General features: G+C 40.3%; 1 protein-coding gene across 1 annotated transcript in view; it reads left to right on the forward strand.

Annotated features, from left to right (window-relative positions):
* prr36a (proline rich 36a) overlaps positions 1–15,924 on the forward strand; it is a 36,600-nt gene extending 20,676 nt beyond the window's left edge. The window contains exons 2-5 of the mRNA XM_061983952.1: positions 6,272–6,917; positions 6,995–7,088; positions 12,896–13,158; positions 13,230–15,924. Of these exons, the coding sequence (XP_061839936.1) occupies positions 6,344–6,917; positions 6,995–7,088; positions 12,896–13,158; positions 13,230–15,466 (3,168 nt within the window). The 5' untranslated portion in view covers positions 6,272–6,343 and the 3' untranslated portion in view covers positions 15,467–15,924. The remainder of the gene's footprint in view (positions 1–6,271; positions 6,918–6,994; positions 7,089–12,895; positions 13,159–13,229) is intronic.
* The last annotated feature ends 3,136 nt before the right edge of the window (positions 15,925–19,060 follow it).

The raw sequence follows: 19,060 nt of genomic DNA on the forward strand, positions 1-19,060 counted from the left end.
TCAGCATTAGTCCCTGGCTCATTGTGCCGTTTAAACACTCTTCCTTTTTCCTGTCTGGATTACAGATCAATATTAGCGCTCCTTAGAGGAATTTACCTTTTTTTTTAAATAATTATTATATTTAATATTTGTTTACTTACTATGGTATATCATTTATATATGTATTCAATATTCTGTTACAAATGGAGAACAAGGAAATGGGATAAAATTGCTATGCTATGAAAAGGGGTAGAATTAAATAAGCTCTGCTTCTTCCTACTGCTTTTCGGACATGCTGTAATGAAACAACTGGAAATATGTGATGCATTACATCGTATCGTATGCATGTTCAAAATAAACTGGAAGTGAACTACATTGCTTTTTCTATTGTGAAATGCATGATTTATTTTTCTTTTTTTGCCAAAGACTACATATTATACATATTTTTTGTAAATATAGGTCATCTGTTGTATGGTTTTCATTCTGCAATAATGACCTAATAATAATATCTGTATCTAATGGCTGTGCCGCAGGTCAAATGACAGCACATGACCAATTAGGCATTCTAAACAAAAGAACAAAGCAAAAGGTGGTCTTTCAGGTTACTCTCATTACACAGCTTTGTTTGCATTTGTCACCATCACCACCACATTGGACCAGAACGGGTTGTTATGTTAATCAATGAATAGAGCTTTGCAATTGAACGACCAATGTTAAAACGATACATTGCTTATAAAACTTGGGTTTGCCGGGTAATTTTTAACTGAACTAAAGGCGCAAGACTAACACATTAAACAGGACTTATTTAAAACACTAACTTGTGGTCTCGATCAGGAGTCTTCAACAAGGGTCCACAGGGGTGTGAATGTTCTGGAGTATGAATGTTGTCTACCTGTGTTGGATGAGGTGGCGACTTGTCCAGGGTGTATCCCGCTTTCTGCCCGAATGCACCTGGGATAGGCTCCGGCACTCCCGCGTCCCCAAGCGGTAGAAAATGGAGGTAAATATAGATGCGTGTCTCCATTTTGTACCGCTTGTCCCTCGTGTGTAACTAGTGTGTAACTTGTGTGTGTGTAGTTTTTTTTATATATGCTACTTGCATTTTTTTCCACAAATTTTTATTATTTTTAATAGAGGTGAGGGAAATAATCGATTTATTTATTGTAAATAAAGTAATGCAGACGTTCTTGAAATTTGGCTGACTACAGCGAGAGATCCGACCAGCTCATTTATTATCATGCACTTCTATTCCAGTTTTGCACACATTTTCATTATTTTAATAAATGTGGGGATTAATTTAACTGTTTCTTAATCCAAATGAATTGCTTTTTTTTTTTTTAAGTTGGAAGGGACAAACGCTTATTTCGTGAAAAAAATAAATAAATGTAAGACTGCATCAATATACATATAGTAAAGATGCATCAACAATCGATTTTTAATCGAATCGTAGCTCCTAAATCGTAGTTGTAATCAAATCGTGAGGTGCCCAAAGATTCCCACCTCTAATTTTAAAATGTTCTTAACATTGGTTTAGAAATTGCAGTGACATGGCCACCCTTCTCACTGTACCTTGCAGGTTTTAAATGAAAACTTCAATAGAGAAATATAGTGTATCATAAAAGTTTAAGATAGCTAGCTATTAGCGCTCTAGTTGCCAGCGCTCTATTAGCGGCGCTATACTGTATTCTTTGAATATCTTATTATTGCACAAAAACAAGGTACCTTTTAGGAGGCTCAGTTTAATTTAATTTCAAACAATTGTATACAGGATATGTAAGAAGGGGTCTCTGCTTCATCTCTTCATCAGTTTAGGAGTCCTTGGCCTGGAAAATATTGGAGACCCCGGTCTAGATAATATGTATTGGATACGCTCACAATTCGTTTTTTTGATGTTCAATTGTAGAGGTGTTCCCAGATTGTAAATGAAACCACGTGCCACCCTCTCCACAAGTATCATGTATCTTTTGAAAATGCACACTGTTTAAATATATATATTGAATTCAACATTTTTTTTTCAGTCACGATCGTAAATAAACTTCATAAACATATAAATTCACCTGGTCACAGCATCATGTACACCTGCACATTTGCCGATCAATTCAGAGCGTGCATAAACAAGCTGCTTCAAACAGTATGTGTCACTGCATATCACATGTCATGCAGTGTGTTATGCACATGCCAAGATTATATTAAAATAATACTTTATCTTCTCTTCTTTTGTTTCCTTGCAGCCTGAAGTAGAGGAGGAGCTCCTCTCCCTCTGACGAAGCGCTTTACTAAATGTTCTAATAAATATGTCCACCTTGTGGTGATGTAGCCAAACTGCAAAAAGCTGGGTACAAAGTCATCCAAAACTGTGCAAGCTCTCGCCAATATACATGCACCTTATGAGTTGTATCAAACATTCTAAAGTCCAAAAAGAGTTTGATTTGGGGGGTTATGTGATTTGCAAAAACGCACTAAAATACATCAAAGTACACATCACACTAGCATGGGTACTGTTTATACTGGTTTTACAACTGTCAACCGCAGTTTATTCCCTCTTTAACTTGCACAGGAAAATAAATTGATATCCCGTCCATTTGTTCGAAAGTTTGGTGGACATCCATTTTATTTAACTGTGATGTAGAACAATAGTGTTGCTAACGAATAATCACAGCCATGCAGGAAAGATACATTTTCTTCCTAAAATCCGGCACTGTGGTTTTTAGAAACCCAACAGTGCATCTCATCCTCTGTCAGGACATTGTGGCTTTACAACCGTGCAGTTTTTTTTCCCCCTTTATTTTTTGAAGCATTAAATGTGCAATATCAACTTGCGGTGATACACAGGATTAGTTTCAGTGCCTGGAGCGACGTGTTTGCAAGCACTGTAGTGTGGTCGATGGACTGGCGTTTGAGTCATCAGAGAGGCGAGCAGCCAGTTTAGTGGAGAGATTTATTGGCGCCCCCATCATTCACTTCCTGTTTTTCCACTCTCCCCAAATTCCTCAGAGGCATGTATCCATAAATGGTCTTTCCTTTTTGAGTCGGCGCATATTAACTGTATGAAGGGTGGCTCGTTGACATGAATTTTTTTCGGCATGGGCGATATGGCATAAAATCTATATCGCGATATATATTGCAGCGTCTTGCGATAACGATTATATATCACAGAGGTGGGTAGTAATGCGCTACATTTACTCCATTACATTTACTTAAGTAACTTTTTAGATAAATTGGACTTCTTAGAGTAGTCTTAATGCAACATACCTTTTACTTGAATAATTTTAATGATGAAAAAACACAACTTTTACCCTGTTACATTGAGTTTCATTCTGATCGCTACATTTATTTATATCATTATTTATCATCTATTAATTACTGCTTGCAAAGACGTATTGGTTTGGCTCATCAGCGAGCCTTCTTTCAGCGGACACTGTCACGTGACTAAGTTCTACCAATCCAACATAAGCACTCATGACGTTTGACTTCATTTCACTAAACGGAACTTGGCATACTTCCTGGCGAAAAAGAACAAGCCGGAGATGGGAGGGACTGTTTACCCCAACAAGTACGGGTTTAGAAACTGAAATAAATCCATACATCCATCCATTCATCTTCTTCTGCTTATCCAAAGTCGGGTCGCGGGGGCAGCAGCCTAAGCAGAAAAGCCCAGACTTCTCTCTCCCCAGCTACTTCATCCAACTCTTCCCGGACCACTTGTACCCGTGCTCTTTCCCTTCCAGTCATAACCCAAAGCTCATGACCATAGGTGAGGATAAAAATGTAGATCGACTGGTAAATTGAGAGCTTTACCTTCCACCACGAACCGATGCAGGGTCCACATCACTGCATACGCCGCACCGATCTGTCCGACAATCTCTCAATCCATCCTTCCCTCACTTGTAAACAAAGCCCCAAGGTACTTGGAACTCCTTCATTCGGTGAAGGATCTCGTCCTCAACCTGGAGACGGCACTCCACCCTTTTCCGGGCGAGAACCATAGACTCTGACTTGGAGGTGCTGATTTTCACCCCACTCGCTTCACACTAAGCTGAGAAACCAATCCAGTGAGAGCTGAAGTTCTCGGTCAGATGAAGCCAGCAGGACCACATTATCCGCAAAAAGCAGAGACCTAATCTTGCAGACACCAAACCAGATCCCTTCAACGCCCTGACTGCGCCTACAAATACTGTCTATTAAAGTTGTAAACAGAATTTGTGACAAAGGGCAATCCTGGCGGAGTCCAACCCTCACTGAAACATCCCGACTTTCTGCTGGCAATGCGGACCAAGCTTTGACACTGATCATACAGGGAGCGAACCACCACAATCAGGTGGTCAGATACCCCATACTCTGTAGCACTCCCCACAGGACTACCAGAGGGACACGGTCGAATGCCCTTTCCAAGTCCACAAAACAAATGAAGACTGGTTGGGCAAATTCCCATGCACTCTTAAGGATCTTGCCGAGAGTATAGAGCTGATCCACAGTTCCACGCCAGGACAAAATCACACTGCTCCTCCTGATTCCAAAGTTTGACTATTTGACGTAGCTTCCTCTCCAGTACACCTGAATAGACATTACCGTGAAGGCTGAGGAGTGTGATCCTGCGTTCGTTGAAACGCACCCTCCGGTTCCCCCTTTTTAAATAGAGGAACCACCACCCCAGTCAGCCAATCCAGAGGTATTGCCCCCAAAGTCCACGCAATACTGCAGAGTCTTGTCATCCAAGACAGCTCCACAGCATACAGAGCCTTTAGGAATTCCAGGTGGATCTCATCTCATTCGAGGAGCTTCTTAACAAACTGAGCCCTAGAAATGAAAGCGCTAACCATAGTCCCCAGGCAATGTTTCCTCATTGGAAGTGGTGTAGGTGGGACTGACGAGGTCTTTGATGTACTTCTTCCACTGATCTACAACATCCCCAATTGAGGTCAGGAGCACACCGTCCCCACAATACACGGTGTTGACGGTCCACTGCTCCCCCTTCCTGAGGCAGCGAATAGTGGTCCAGAATTGCTTCAAAGCCGCCTGGAAGTTGTTCAAGTCTTCTCCAAACTCCTCCCATGTCAGAGTCATTGTTAATACTTTTGGTGATGTAAGAATTAAAGGGTAACAACAATTTCTACGTCATCGACTTGGAAACCAGAAAAAAAAATGAATGCACTGCGTAGTTTGTATCAACAGCAAATAGTCTAACAGTTGACCAAAATAGCGATCCACCACCAAGTAGCAGTGTAAAGTTGTAGTTATGTTAGATTCGGCGCTTGACAGTTACCACTGCTACTTTATTAGCATGTAACGTTCTCTTCTACTGTATTTACATTCCCACATAGCTAAACAAGCTTAAATGACCACAGTCGACCCCAAGTGTATGAGAGGCACAATGCTAATGGTGAGAAAATGGAAGAAACTGAAATATTTGAGAAATCTGACTAATTTAGGGCATGGAAACGTACTGATTGTAAAAAGTGACACAACGTCAAACAAGGCAGCACAAATATTCAATGTTTACTTACAAACTAGGAAAAGGAACATTTTATATCATGTAGAAATTTTCACATTTCAGCCAACAAAAAATCCACTTCAGTCTATGTATTCCATCTAAAACACACACAACTGCGGTTGTAGTCCAAGAACCATTGAAAAATAGCTACTAAATAAATCAGAAGTCACACACAATTTTTTTTCAATACTTAAGTATTTTTTCTCAGACTACTTACTTACTCTCGATCATGTAATTATTTGGATGACTACTTTTTAGTTTTACTTGAGTACAATTTTTTGGCCACTCAACCCACCTGATCACGATATATTTAGCATGTAAATGATAATGGAACCATTACAAACATGTTCCAAAGGCTCCTAATTTGGCCATGTACTGCTAATTTACCTGGTATTGTTACTGTCTATATTTGTATCAATCCGCCCACCTTTGTTTACATTCAAGAGCTCTGGCTTGCAGTTAGCTTATCCTCAACCTTGGGGATGGTACTTGTTTTAAAAAAAAAAAAAAAAAAAAAAAAAAAACTTTCATTTATTACCATGGAGGCGAGGATCGCTAACTTAGAAGTGGCTTTGCTGCACTCTGGATGGATGGTACAGATAGCGAGGACGCTGCGTGCTTAGAAGATGCTGCATTTGTTTGCTTGTCACTGTCAAATTTGCGGAACGCAGCTAGAATGTGTCATCAACATTGATATCACGATATAACGATAATAAAATCTCTATCGTCGGCCAAATTTGTATCCTTTGTTTTATCGTCGCAACCATAATACTTTTTTCTTTTTCTTTTTTATCTCCACAGAAGTGTGGCGTGAAGGCAACAGTCCAGCTCTTGAATCAAGCCAGAAACCGCAGCAACCTCAGAGTTTGGGGAATGAAACCGGATGGGGTTACCATGGATACCACAGAGCCCGTTGAAGCTGCGGCCGTTGTCGAGCCTTCAGTGTCGCAGGACCAAGCAATAGAGCGAGATGCGACGCCACCAGAGCCAGCTGAGACCGATGGTGCATCAGAGGCTGCCACAGAGACCATTGGCAACGCAAAAGGAGCGGACCCCAAAGTCAAACCACAAGCTGTTGCATCCAAAATGCAAGCTGCAACCAAAGCGTCCTCTGGATCCAGGTCTCAGCCAAGTACAGTTTCTTTACACCGCAATGTAAATAACCATTTGTCTACAAAGACCACCTCAGGCGAGAAAGCAGCAGTAAAATTGTCAGTAGCGGGGGCTGTCCCCAAAAAAGCAGTGGGTGTTGCAGCTGTGGCAGCCACTGTCAGGCCAACTACCAAGGTGGCCAGTAAGAGACCCACAGGAGCCGCATCATTATCCAGGCCTACATCAAGTGCTGCTGTTGTCACGGGAACAAATTGCTCTAAACACACTACCCTCAACGGAAGCAACGGGAAACCCGCTGCGGGAATTGATAAAGCAGCCCGAACCAAAAGCTCAGGTAAGTCACAATAAAACAAAAAACATCCGATCAGTTTGTGCTTGTCCCATGTGTTAATATTAGTTGTCTCTACCAAGTGACTGTCGGCCGATCAGCTGCATTCTTGGGCCCAAAAGCAAGCACATCTACTGCTGCCAAACCTGAGGGGGGTGCCATCCCAAAGACCAACAGGTATGAACTCTTTTGAACTGAAAATGATCAGCCTAATGTTAGTATGGGCATGAACATATTTATATATTTTTTGACCATGTTGAATTTATGTGGGAAAATAGACCAAATTCCAAAGCGGGTTTGGAGTTTCAAACCACATGTCAGACTTCCGCTAAGTTACATGTTGTCATAGTAAGCACAAAAAAGTCTACCTTTTGGATGTTTTGCTTAAGCCTTTGGAGATACATTTTATTAGAGGTGTAACGATTTGATTCAGAATTTGTGGTTGCCGATACAATTCAGGGACAATATTTATTTGGAACAATAGGATCCTATACGATTAGGTGAGTTGAAATCGATTCAGTTACTTTTTTTTAGCAAAAAAATAAAAAATCAACCAGTGTGAATGTGAAATAAAGAGTGGATACTGGACACTGCAGGTGAAATTTCCTCTATTCCTGTTATTTCTTGTAAAGGAATTGGATATAAATGAATTGTAGATACAAACAAGCAAATAAACAATAATGGCCAATGCATTCACATCTTATTTAAATAAAGTGCAACCAACACTTTGGGTTGAATTAAGAAGAGGAAATGTGTTCGGCTCACATTTGTTGAAATCAAGACATTTTCAATTAAAGTACAGTAACCAACATTTTAACAGGAGCTTCACTTGCTACTTTTGCTGTTGTTTTTCAGCGTACAAATAATACAATAATAATAAATAAAGTGCACTAACATATCTTCAGGTTGAGTTAGCAGTAGATTCACCTGAGAAATTAAGTGCAACCAAATATTTTCAGGTTAAATAAGCAGTGCTTTAACTTGCGACTACTCTCATTTTAATATACACGAAACATCAATAGAAGGGACAGCGGATACGTTTCGGTGACAAACAGACCAAATGGCCAAGGGTGTAATGAACGAAGTTGTAACTGAAGTGTGACCACTTTTTCAGTCATAAATTAAATTAAAAAAAAATATTTTTTCAATAATACTAATGCACTGTGAGTCCTTATTACACTGATTTTAACCTTCCGTCTCAAGCTGGTCTGTCGGCGAACTGTTCCTCTGTCACCTCTGTTTTGTACGTTGCATCATTTATGGTCTAAAATTGTGTTGTCACTTTGAATTCTTATTTATTTACTGTGGCATTTACAATCGTGGTGTAGCTGAATGTTTTTGTGTTGTAATTAATAATATTGTCTTGTGGCATTCTCATTTGGTATGGCCACTCTCGACCGCTGTAGGTATCTGCTATTTTTGTTTTGATGGACGGGCATACAGACTTAACGTTCTTTTCATTAAAAGTGCTAAACTTCATATAAAATGCCGTTCTTCAATCCAATCTTTTCTTTTTTGTAGTATCGATAACACGTCGACATATTGCCTTTTAAATCGATGTTGGATCGATACCTATCTTCCGGAAAGCTAACTTGCCCGGCGCAAATCGATATGCTTGACATTTAGTTATATAAATCAGTAAGTCATAAATCAGTAAATATTGATCAATTGTTATACCCCTACATTTTATCATGTTACCATCGTGATGGGTACCAAATTTGCTACTTTTTTAAAGGCACTGACCAAATTCAGTTGGTACTATCTGGTATTGATTCACGTAAAATTAAACTGTACCTGCCGTTAATGTTGCAATTTTCCATGCCAACCAAGCAAGTATGCCTGATAGAAAATGCTCGAACTTACAGTAAGGATCCACTTCTTAAAACGTGCTAGCTAAATGCTTGGATTTAAAATTGGATTTACCATATTTATGCTACTTATTAGCATTAGCAATTTTTACAGGGCGATTTTAACACCAAATTTGGTAATAAAAAAACTACAATTAAGAAACTCGTTACAATAAAACAGCTGATGTGTAATAAGTACAATACTTACAGTATAAACACTTTGTAGGGATAAACAAAATACTATATTCAGCTTACTGGGACGGCGTGGCGAAGTTGGTAGAGTGGCCGTGCCAGCAATCGGAGTGTTGCTAGAGTGGCCGTGCCAGCAATCGGAGTGTTGCTGGTTACTGGGGTTCAATCCCCACCTTCTACCATCCTAGTCATGTCCGTTGTGTCCTTGGGCAAGACACTTCACCCTTTGCTCCTGATGGCTGCTGGTTAGCGCCTTGCATGGCAGCTCCCGCCATCAGTGTGTGGATGTGTGTGTGAATGGGTGAATGTGGTAATACTGTCAAAGCGCTTTGAGTACCTTGAAGGTAGAAAAGCGCTATACAAGTATAACCCATTTATCATTTATTTATTTATTTAATGGCAAAGACTACTTCCTGACAAGGGAGCACACACTAGCTTATAGAATACTGCCATCTAACGTCTAGGAATTACAACTGCATGCAAAGTCTACTTTATAATACTTGCAAATGATATTTAGAAGTGTAAGAAAACAAAATAACTGGACGGCCCAGTTATCAGCTCAGTTTTAAATGGGGAAAAAATATATATATTTTATTAAACAAATTAACGTTCAATAATACATCATACACAGAAGTACTGAAAACTGGTACCGTTGCGTACCACTAATTTGTTACCATATGTATTCAAATGTGAGAGGTGCGCATGCCGATATGTAAGGCAAGCCAAAGGGGAAGACTGCAATGACTGTACCATTTAAACATTGGCAGAAAAAATAAATAAATACAAATAAACATTTGGCAGATCCAGAAGCTGTCAAAGTTAGCCAGTTAGTCAGTATGTCAGCATCTCCAACTCCTAAAAAAAATAAAAATAATAATAAAAACACACTCCAAAAAAGGTCTTCAACATCAAGATTGTTTACTAGGCTGCATTCAGTAACTTAATTTTACTGCAATTGGCATGTCCATTTGAAAGTCAAGAGGTTTAGTTCTAAAGCTCAGATTCGTTTTATTTGTTTTTGTTTAAACGAGGCAGTAAAAGCTTTGTTGGGAATGTGAGTTTTCCCATCCGAAATACTGCAAATCTAATCTGTTCCTGGCATCCAAAAATATGAGCACAAAACACGTTTTCGTTTTACACAAAGAAAACAATGTGTAATGCATATAAATTACAATATGTATAACTGAACAGTTAGACCTTTGTATTTTCCTAAGAGTTCTGTCTTGAATTCAAGTGTTTCTCACCTTTTATCAAAGTAATGGCACTTACCACTTACTTTTTCCCCATGGTGGCTTGCTTATTTTGTAGCAGTACTTAATAAAAAAAAAAACAGAGTAACCCATGCACACTCGTTTTCGAGGACTGATACACGTGCAAACGGACTTTGTTTGTTACACGCAATGTCTGGCCAGCCCTATGAGACGGTGTGCATAAAACGGATCAGAGGAAAACTGCCACGAATTCCGAGTTACTAACGGAATTTGAATAATAAAAGTTAAATTTTTTCAGTTTTGTTATTTGTGTATAAGTCGTCAGGGACATGACATGATAAACTACCATTATTTTAATTCCACTTCACAGTCAGGGGTGCCTTTGGCTGAACCAGAAGCAAAGTCATGACGAGTTGTAGAACTTAAAGAATTCCAGTCTTTATCGTCAAGGAGATAACTGTACGTCTTCTTCAGGCCTGTGTGCATGTGTTTCTCTCCGGACATAAAGCAGCTGCTTGTCTGCACAGTAAACGCCAGACATAGTATTGTCAGTGAGCCCTGTCTGCATTTGTTGCTTCAAAATTGGCCCTTCAAACTTAATTTCTTCTGACAAGTCGAGAAATAAGAACCAAATATCCCGCACAGTTTGTTTTGAAACAAAATCGAGGACATTTTGAGACTTTGTCCTGTCTTTAATGCCGTCTGTATAAAAGAAGAGCTCTTTGATAAATGGATTGGGGGAAGAGGCGTTAGTAAAAGTAGTGGATAGTGCTGAAGCTTGGATTTCTTTTGGAAGGAGTGATTGATTGGTGTGGCAGCTGCCCACTACATCCATAAGACAGTTGGGCTTAGGCATGATATGGACTGTGGGACACTTGCATGTATTTACTCTGTTTATGTTCCTGTCTGTCCTTAAATCGACTGTTTTGTTAGGACATTAAAACCCTGTAGTACGACCGCTCACCGTCAATTTAGTGCCTTGATGTGTATTGATTTCACCCTGTTGCCAGGAAATATAGTCGACTACCAACACAGCAGCTCATCATCCACTGAAGCTTTAAAGGCTTCTCCTTGTGTTGTAGAAACTTATTTTTCAGTAAAGAAAAAAGAACAATGGTTGAGGTTGTTTGTCAAGTTTTGTTACATTGTGGAATTTATTATAAGACTGTTGGATATGGTTATGATAGTTTATTCCAAACATCTATAGTTACAATGTGGGACAGTGACATTTCAGCATGTCCAAATAGGGGTAGGACGAAGCAGAATCTTGTGAAATGTATCCCTTTTTGTTTCATAGCAATTGTGAAAACATTTGTTAGTTCACTTCCTTTGCTCAGTCTGTAACACAAACAATTAAATCATCAAAAAGGTTTAATATGTTTATTATTCTTCCTTGTACTTTGTGAACAGTTTCTTAAACTGGATCCTATTAGTATTTTCTTTGCTTAATCCATACCATAATTTAATTCCACATAATCATATACTAAATGTCTTAAATGTTGTACGTGCATACAAATGCTTTAAGTTACATTTTCCTCTAAGGTTATATTTCTCTTTTGTTGCAGAATATAATATTTATAGTGAGATTTCCAGTTAATTTTATCATTACAGCTAGAACTGGGATTATTTTTACTCTGTCTACTCAGTCTATTTGTATTTGTTTGACTTTCTCCCCTACAGTTAGCGAATAGCAATATTTTAGTTTTACTGAGATTCAAGGATAGTCTGATTTTGTCTTTAATTTGTTAATTTCTTTCCTGTTATTTGTATTAGCTTCTGTGGTCTTTATTAAACAAAATGTGGTCGTGTTGTCTGCCTTTGTAACTTTACAATTTTTTTATATAGTTTGAACAGCATTGATCCTTGAGGTACACCGCAAGATATATTTAGTGCCGTAGACGTGTTTGCCTAGCTTTACATTTTGCTTCCTGTTAAGTATAATTTTTACTCCGTTCAAAACGTGTGCATTCAAAAGTTTAAAGATAATCTTTAAAGGTTATAGAGCATTTTTAGGCTCATCCTGAAATTTCATCCCAAAGTCCATAGTCACTAAGTTGTATTATGGAGTGTATACCTAGTGACAAAAATATAAAATGTGAACTAATTCATTAAGATGTGAAAAATAATTGTACATTTAATGGATTTATTCTGGGACAATTTAACTTGTTTTCCTTGACTTTATAGTTTTTTTTTCCCACATTAATAAAACTGCCTTTTCCCGTGTTGGCAGGATTAGTGCTTAAAAACTTAAAGCTTAACCTACTTTCATAGTGCTGTGAGGAAGGGTGGAGCTACGGAAGAATCCATTAATTTTGCCTAAAAACTGGTTACAGATGTGAAACCAAGAATGTTTTTTTCTAACATACAATTTTTTTAAATGCTATTCATTTTGTAAATAATGCATCAATACATAATGACATCAGTCTCCATAAAAATATTATGTCATATCTTTTTTTCCCCAAGAACAATTGAACATAACAGTTAACATCAACAGTGAAGCATTTCATAAAAACAAAACAAATGTTTCAGGGGTCCTCAATTACATTTGTCAGGGTTTTTTAAAGGCAAGCAAGTTATACATATTTTTAAAGACAAATGTTTGTCGTTAATCAGTATTTTCGTTTTTTCTCAGTACATTATGCCTTTGTGCTTTTTTGTTTTTTTTTATTTCAGTGACAATACTTATTCTTATCATTCCCATCATATACTAAATGTGCTTGTTTTGTGTCTCCAGGCCTGCTTCAGCCCCCTCAACATCTCGGTCAGCAGCATCTGCGTCGCGGCTAGGGAGCAGCGTTGCAGGCAGATCGCACAACACTGCGACGTCTGCTCCCTCAGCATCACGCACAGCACCATCTACAAGCAGGCCGGCCAACAATGTAGCATCCAGGCCACCTAGCAGCGCTAGTGCCAGGACCGCTGCTTCTAGAGTTGCCACAGTGCCCTCTAGTGGCAGGACCGCCGCAACACACTCGACTCTTGCTGCTGCCAAAAAAGGTTAGGGGAATCTTAAAATCATGTTTATTTTTATTATTTAATGAGCACTAATCATCTTTTTGTTGCACTAGATCCTGGTCGACCACCTTCCAGTGCAGTTGCAAAAAAGCCAGCGTCTTCGGCGTCAGCTGTTGCCAAAAAAACTGAACTCTCCAAACCTACAGCCACAGGAAAGCCCACTTCCACCTCCAAATTGGCGCCCAAAAAAGCGGACCCCAAGGTGCCTCAGGCTAAACCTGGACCCACAAAGATTTCTAGTGGACCTGCTCCAAAGTTCCAAGCGGCCAGCAAACCTCTAGGACGGACGCCACCAAGCTCTCCTGCCATTAAATCCACTGCTAGCAGCACAACGCTGACTAAACATGGAAGCAAACCCACTCAGGCGGTGTCTCCTTATTCTGCCGTCAGGAAGACAAAACCATCAAACTGTGCCTCTTATGGACCCGGCCAGAGGGGGACTGGCAAAGCGGTAACACATGGTAGACCACAACCAGTCAGCACCAATGTGAGTTTAGGTCAAAAACCAACTGCAGTGGAAGTCCCGCCCAAAGCGTCAGCTCAGGATGTGACTGTTCAGAGTCATCCGGCTGCTTCCTGCGCTCCGTGCAACCTAATCAATACAGATGAGCACCAAGTTGCTCAAAGTGATGCTCGTTCTTCACCCCATGTGGAGCTTCCACCGCCACCAGAGGTCAGCAGTGAGCCTCTTGATGTGTTAGCGGTCCAAAAACCTTCCTCAACCGCTGCTAAGCCAGTGGCTCAGACAATAACGCCAAACGACGAGGAAGACGAAGAAGAAAAGGAGGTGAGCCAACCGGTGTCTGTTTCCGAAATGAGCGGCACTACGCAGCCCACTGAGGAGTCACGTCCCGGATCGGCAGGACCAATGGGAGGCTCTGCTTGGAGGGCGGGCGGCGCTTTCCTCTCCGAGCTGGACTCTCTGAGCGGCAGCCAGCAGGGGGCGTCGGAGTTCAGCGCTCCCGGGGTCTTGGAGGGAACAGAGAGTATCGACGATCTCGGGGACGGCAGCTTGAAAGGCGCCTCTGTGAGCTCACCCGACTTTGAGAAAGTTCCAGATATTCCCGTCAACGACTTCGAGGAGGATGACGACGACAGGGTGTGCGACATGGACGTAGGCTCCGAGCGCACGGACGAGATACAAAGACTCCGACATGACAACGATGTGGACGAGGAGGACGAAGACGTGGAGATGGCGAGCGAAGGCGTTACCGAGAGCGGTCTGGAAAGCTATGGGAACGCCGACGAAGACGACTTTGTGGACGACGAAAGGCTGGACAACTTGAACAGGTTGGCCCCGCCCCCTCCGCCTCCTCAGCTACCCTCGGCCCCGGGCGCTCAGTGGGACCGACCCAACCCGTTTGCGGATCCCTGGGCAGAACACAATCGAGTACAGCAGCCGAATCCAGTGGAAGCTGATGTCAGTCCTTTGCTAGAACCTTTGCAAGAAAACTCAGAGGCCGCGTCTCAATCTCCAGCTCAGACCTGGCTGGAAATAAGTTCTGACTCGTGTATTACTGAACACCCTGGCGCCGCCCTGCTTACCTCTGACAAGGATGAGGGCCAAAGGTGTGTCGTGGCGCCTCTGCAGATCCTTGCTCCTCTTCCTGCGAGCACGCTGAGCAGCGAGAGCGGATCTCCAGCCCAGCTCCTGGTGACGTCTCCTCAGCCGGACCTGATGGAGAGCAGAGATCAGAAAGTGAAAGCACAGACGATGCCAGCTGATGAAGTTCTCCGAGGGGTAGTAACCGCGCTCACCTCCAACCCTTCCTCGTCTTCCGTAACCGAGGATGAGGCCAGCGACACAGAGGGGGAAGCACTGCTGGACGATGCCTTGGAAACTCAACAGAACCTCACCATCGAGATCCAACCTAAAGCCCGATTTCTCTCCACTGTGGAAGAATCAGAGGAATCGGACACAGCCCGCCTGACCGAGGACATGACCCCGCCTTCCGCTACCTCGCTGGCATCCTACGGCTTCGACTCGGCGACCACGGCCTCCAACGTGCAGTCCACAGGCGAGAGCTGCATCAAGAGTCCTGGCATCTTCTCTCTGAAGGAGCTGCCCGAGGAGTCCAAGGAGCTTCCTCATCCCACGCAGTCCAGCCTGGCGGAGCAGCAGTACACCGAGTGCAACAAACAGGCAGTAGAGTCCAGTGAAGAAGCGTCTACTCCCTCACCAGCTCGGTGCGCTTTGCAGCCAGCAGGAGAAAAGGCGGACGATGTCCACCTTCCATGTTTTTCTGCTATCTGTGAAAAGCCCGACACCTCTTTCACAGGTAACGTATGACTGACACAACCTGTCCTTTCCGCCTCGTCCTTTGTGTGTCCTGAAATCTGTGGTGGTGGTGATAGAACAGAGAGCAAAAAGGGAAGCTATAGAAATGGGAAAAAAGGCTTTCCTTATTATATAAAACGCTGACATTCCTGTATGTGCAATATAGTTCTGTACGTGCAATATACCGGTAGTTATTAATAACAATAATGGTCCATATTAATGCAAGGCACCGGACTTGACTGCTGCAGCATGTAAAAAAGATGGAAACATTTCAGTCCTATTCAACAAATGTGGTGTGACTGGTTGAAATTATGAAGCTTATTTATCATTTTTACCAAATGAATCATACACCAACATGTCCTGATTGTTTTTGGGGTTTTTTGCACTTTAAATTGTATATCATTGTAAGCTTGTCAATCTTTTGGGAAACTAAACTTAAAAATAAAGATACGTTATTTTAACGATTTATTTTCATTGTGCGATTTTTTTTTTTAATTAAAATGGATGACTGATCAGCCAAAAGTTTATTTCACCTTGCTACAAAATGTGTCCAAAGTCTGACTTCGATTTAAGAAAATATATATTATTGGCCGTCAGCATATTTTGAACTTTGGAGAGCCAAAAGGGACAAAATTAAGTACATGACTCTTTAAAAATCCTTAATGTGTACAATTCATTATAATTGGAATTAATTTTATTATTATTATTATTAATTTAATTTCATGATTTAATGACACCAAAGTGATTATTTAGTTTTTACTCATGTGGCCTTCAACGCGTCATTCATTTATTGTACCTGTCAGTGGGAGGGTCCTAAAATAGGATTCCACTTGCAATTATTGGACTAGATTTGTGTCTGCGTTGATGGGGGCCAAATGGGATATTTAAAAATAAATAAATAAATACATCTTTAAATAATTAGATTAACTTGTAATTAAATACATTATTGAATAATCATGAAATAAAATCAATATTTAAATAAATAAATAAATCATGAAATGATTCATTCACAAAATTAATAACTTATTTATTAAATTGTTACATTTTATTTTACATTAAATAAATGATTTCATAACACTCATTTGTTGAATTTTAATTGTAATTGACACATTTAAGTAATTAAAGATTTTTTTTTCTCCTATGTTGCCCTCCACTAAACACTTTTTTAATATTTAAACTGCATACTTTGGGTTTTGACCATGTAGTTCAAAATCCATTACAGTTATTTATTCACTTCTTCTCCTCATTTTAGTTACATCCGCCCCCTTTGCTTGTAGCCAAGATGGCGACAATTAAGGGTAGTTGGGGTGCATCAATGCACAATCACCAGTTGGGACGTGTTTTGTTGAGTGCAGCTCCAGCATTTTTCTGTATTCCTTGTTGGAACGCACAAAAGATCAAATATGGAAGTTCACCAACTGAAACGGAATGATTCATATTAGTCAGGTATAACCAGAAGCTGAGGTAAATACGTAAATGTAACGCCATAGCGTGTTTGTACCAACATTGCATTGTTTTCGCATGTAATTCAAGTGGCCTCCTGTGTACATTTTTTTTCTCTTCATGGTCCTCGGTGGAAAGAATTTTGGACAATGAATGGATCTTCCCTCAAGCGTTGCCATGGTCACTTATTAACGCTGTCACACAGATTGTAGTTTTTTTATCCCGGTGCAAAAAGATACGTTTTTCCCAAGAGTTGATGACCCCGACCGACCTTCTCATCCAAGGATCCAACAGCAGCGCTTCAAGCAACAAAAAGACGTTTGTAAAGGTTTAAGAAGGCCTTCCTGCACTTATAGGTGTGTTGTTGCGCAGATGAGCATGTCTCTTACATAATGACTTGATTTTCATCTCATTTCTGTTGAGGTTTGCTGAATAGTTTGGCTGCGAGACTTCATCTACTGTTTGAAGCAGGTCTTCGTTGAGTCCTATTTGGGTCTTCAAAGCCAAGCTATTGTTTTGTGATGCATGGAGCGCTTTTGCATGTCTTTACTTTAAATCACTGGTGTTTCAGCTTGGAACAGGTTGCATATACAGGAAGTTGGCTGCTGTTTTTCCCACCCAAAGTTTTACTTTGTGTTCACAAACCTGGTTTTGTGGGTGTAGATATTTTATTTGGGCGTAAGGATTATGCACATTTTTGCTCTCAACCCAGTCACCTCACCACCCCCGGGTTACCATTTTCTGCACTGTTTTCTCAATTTAACACACTCCCTTCGGAATTAGGATTGCATACACACTGTATTCTGCTGCTGTTGGCTGTTTTCCTCTCACTGCTTTCTTCACTCTTAACCCTTGTGCAACACTATAGTCCAAAACGTGTTCCTTAAGTGACATGGTTGTTCATTTTGAAAGTTAGCGGTCTGAAATTTCGCCAGGTAGTTTTTCCACCCGTGATTTAAAAAATAAATAAATAAATTGTTCTTTATTAAAATGTTGTAAGAATAGGATATAGACAAAGTACACACAATGTCTCTTAAGACCTCTTTGTAACTGTTATCCTGGTATATTATTATGCTTTTTCCATGAAAACCAAATTAATCTTTCTTTCTGAATGGAGAAAAAGAAAGAAAAAATGTTTTGGTCTAAATCCGCCCCTTAACATCAAATGAGTCCAGAATACCATGAACATAATTCTCAGAGCTTTGAAGATTATCTTTGGCATATAACTATAGATCAATCCTTTAATCATGGATCCATTGATATACAGTATGTCTGGATTGATATATCGATCGATCTAGAATTACTATTGCAGCAACACATTATAACCTGTCTCACGACTGTCCAAACCCAACTAATGTACCCTATCAGTGGGTGACCAATCCATCGCTCGGTGAATTCTGCTTCACAATGATAGGAAAAGCTATCGATCCAGAGATCCATCGATAAATCGATCCAGAGATCCAAAGGTATATTGATCGAGCGATACACCGATAGAGAGCGATAGACCGATCCAAAGCGATACATAAATCCAGACATATATCGATCGAGTGAGATAGAGATATAGAATTGTGAACTCAAACTTAAGACTGCCGGATTTCTATCTCATTCTAGCCCAGTAGGCACTGTAAAAAATGCCTTATTTGTCTGTCAAAATCAATATCACAAATATTAGTTTTTTTTGTTGTTTTTTTTTAGGAATGTTGCATATTTGTTAATAATAATTTTGTATAATAATAATAAATAATGCATATAATAAGCAGTTGAATAAAAAGGCCATGAATGTTTTTTTAATGATAAAATCTTTATAGAGTTAAAATATTTCAAGCGCCAAAAGTGGGCTCTGTACCGCGTATGTCGTTGTGGCTTGTGCAGCCTTTTTGAGACACTTGTGATTTAGGGCTATATAAATAAACATTGATTGATTGATAAACAAATAAAATAAAAGTATGGCTGGTTTATGACACATTTATGAGCGGATCCCTTTTAGATCCTGAGTAAGCGTATAGTCAATGTTAAACTTGCACAAGGGTTAGTGGACCACAGACCGTTTTTCCTTCAATTCTTTTGGCTTGCACTCACACTGCACTGCTTACCGTAACCCTGCTTTCCCCGCTCCCAGGCCTCACCGCGCTGCCGCATCGACGCCATCACTCGCCACACGCT

Source organism: Nerophis lumbriciformis, linkage group LG25 (genome assembly GCF_033978685.3).
Source record: "Nerophis lumbriciformis linkage group LG25, RoL_Nlum_v2.1, whole genome shotgun sequence".
Taxonomy (NCBI): domain Eukaryota; kingdom Metazoa; phylum Chordata; class Actinopteri; order Syngnathiformes; family Syngnathidae; genus Nerophis; species Nerophis lumbriciformis.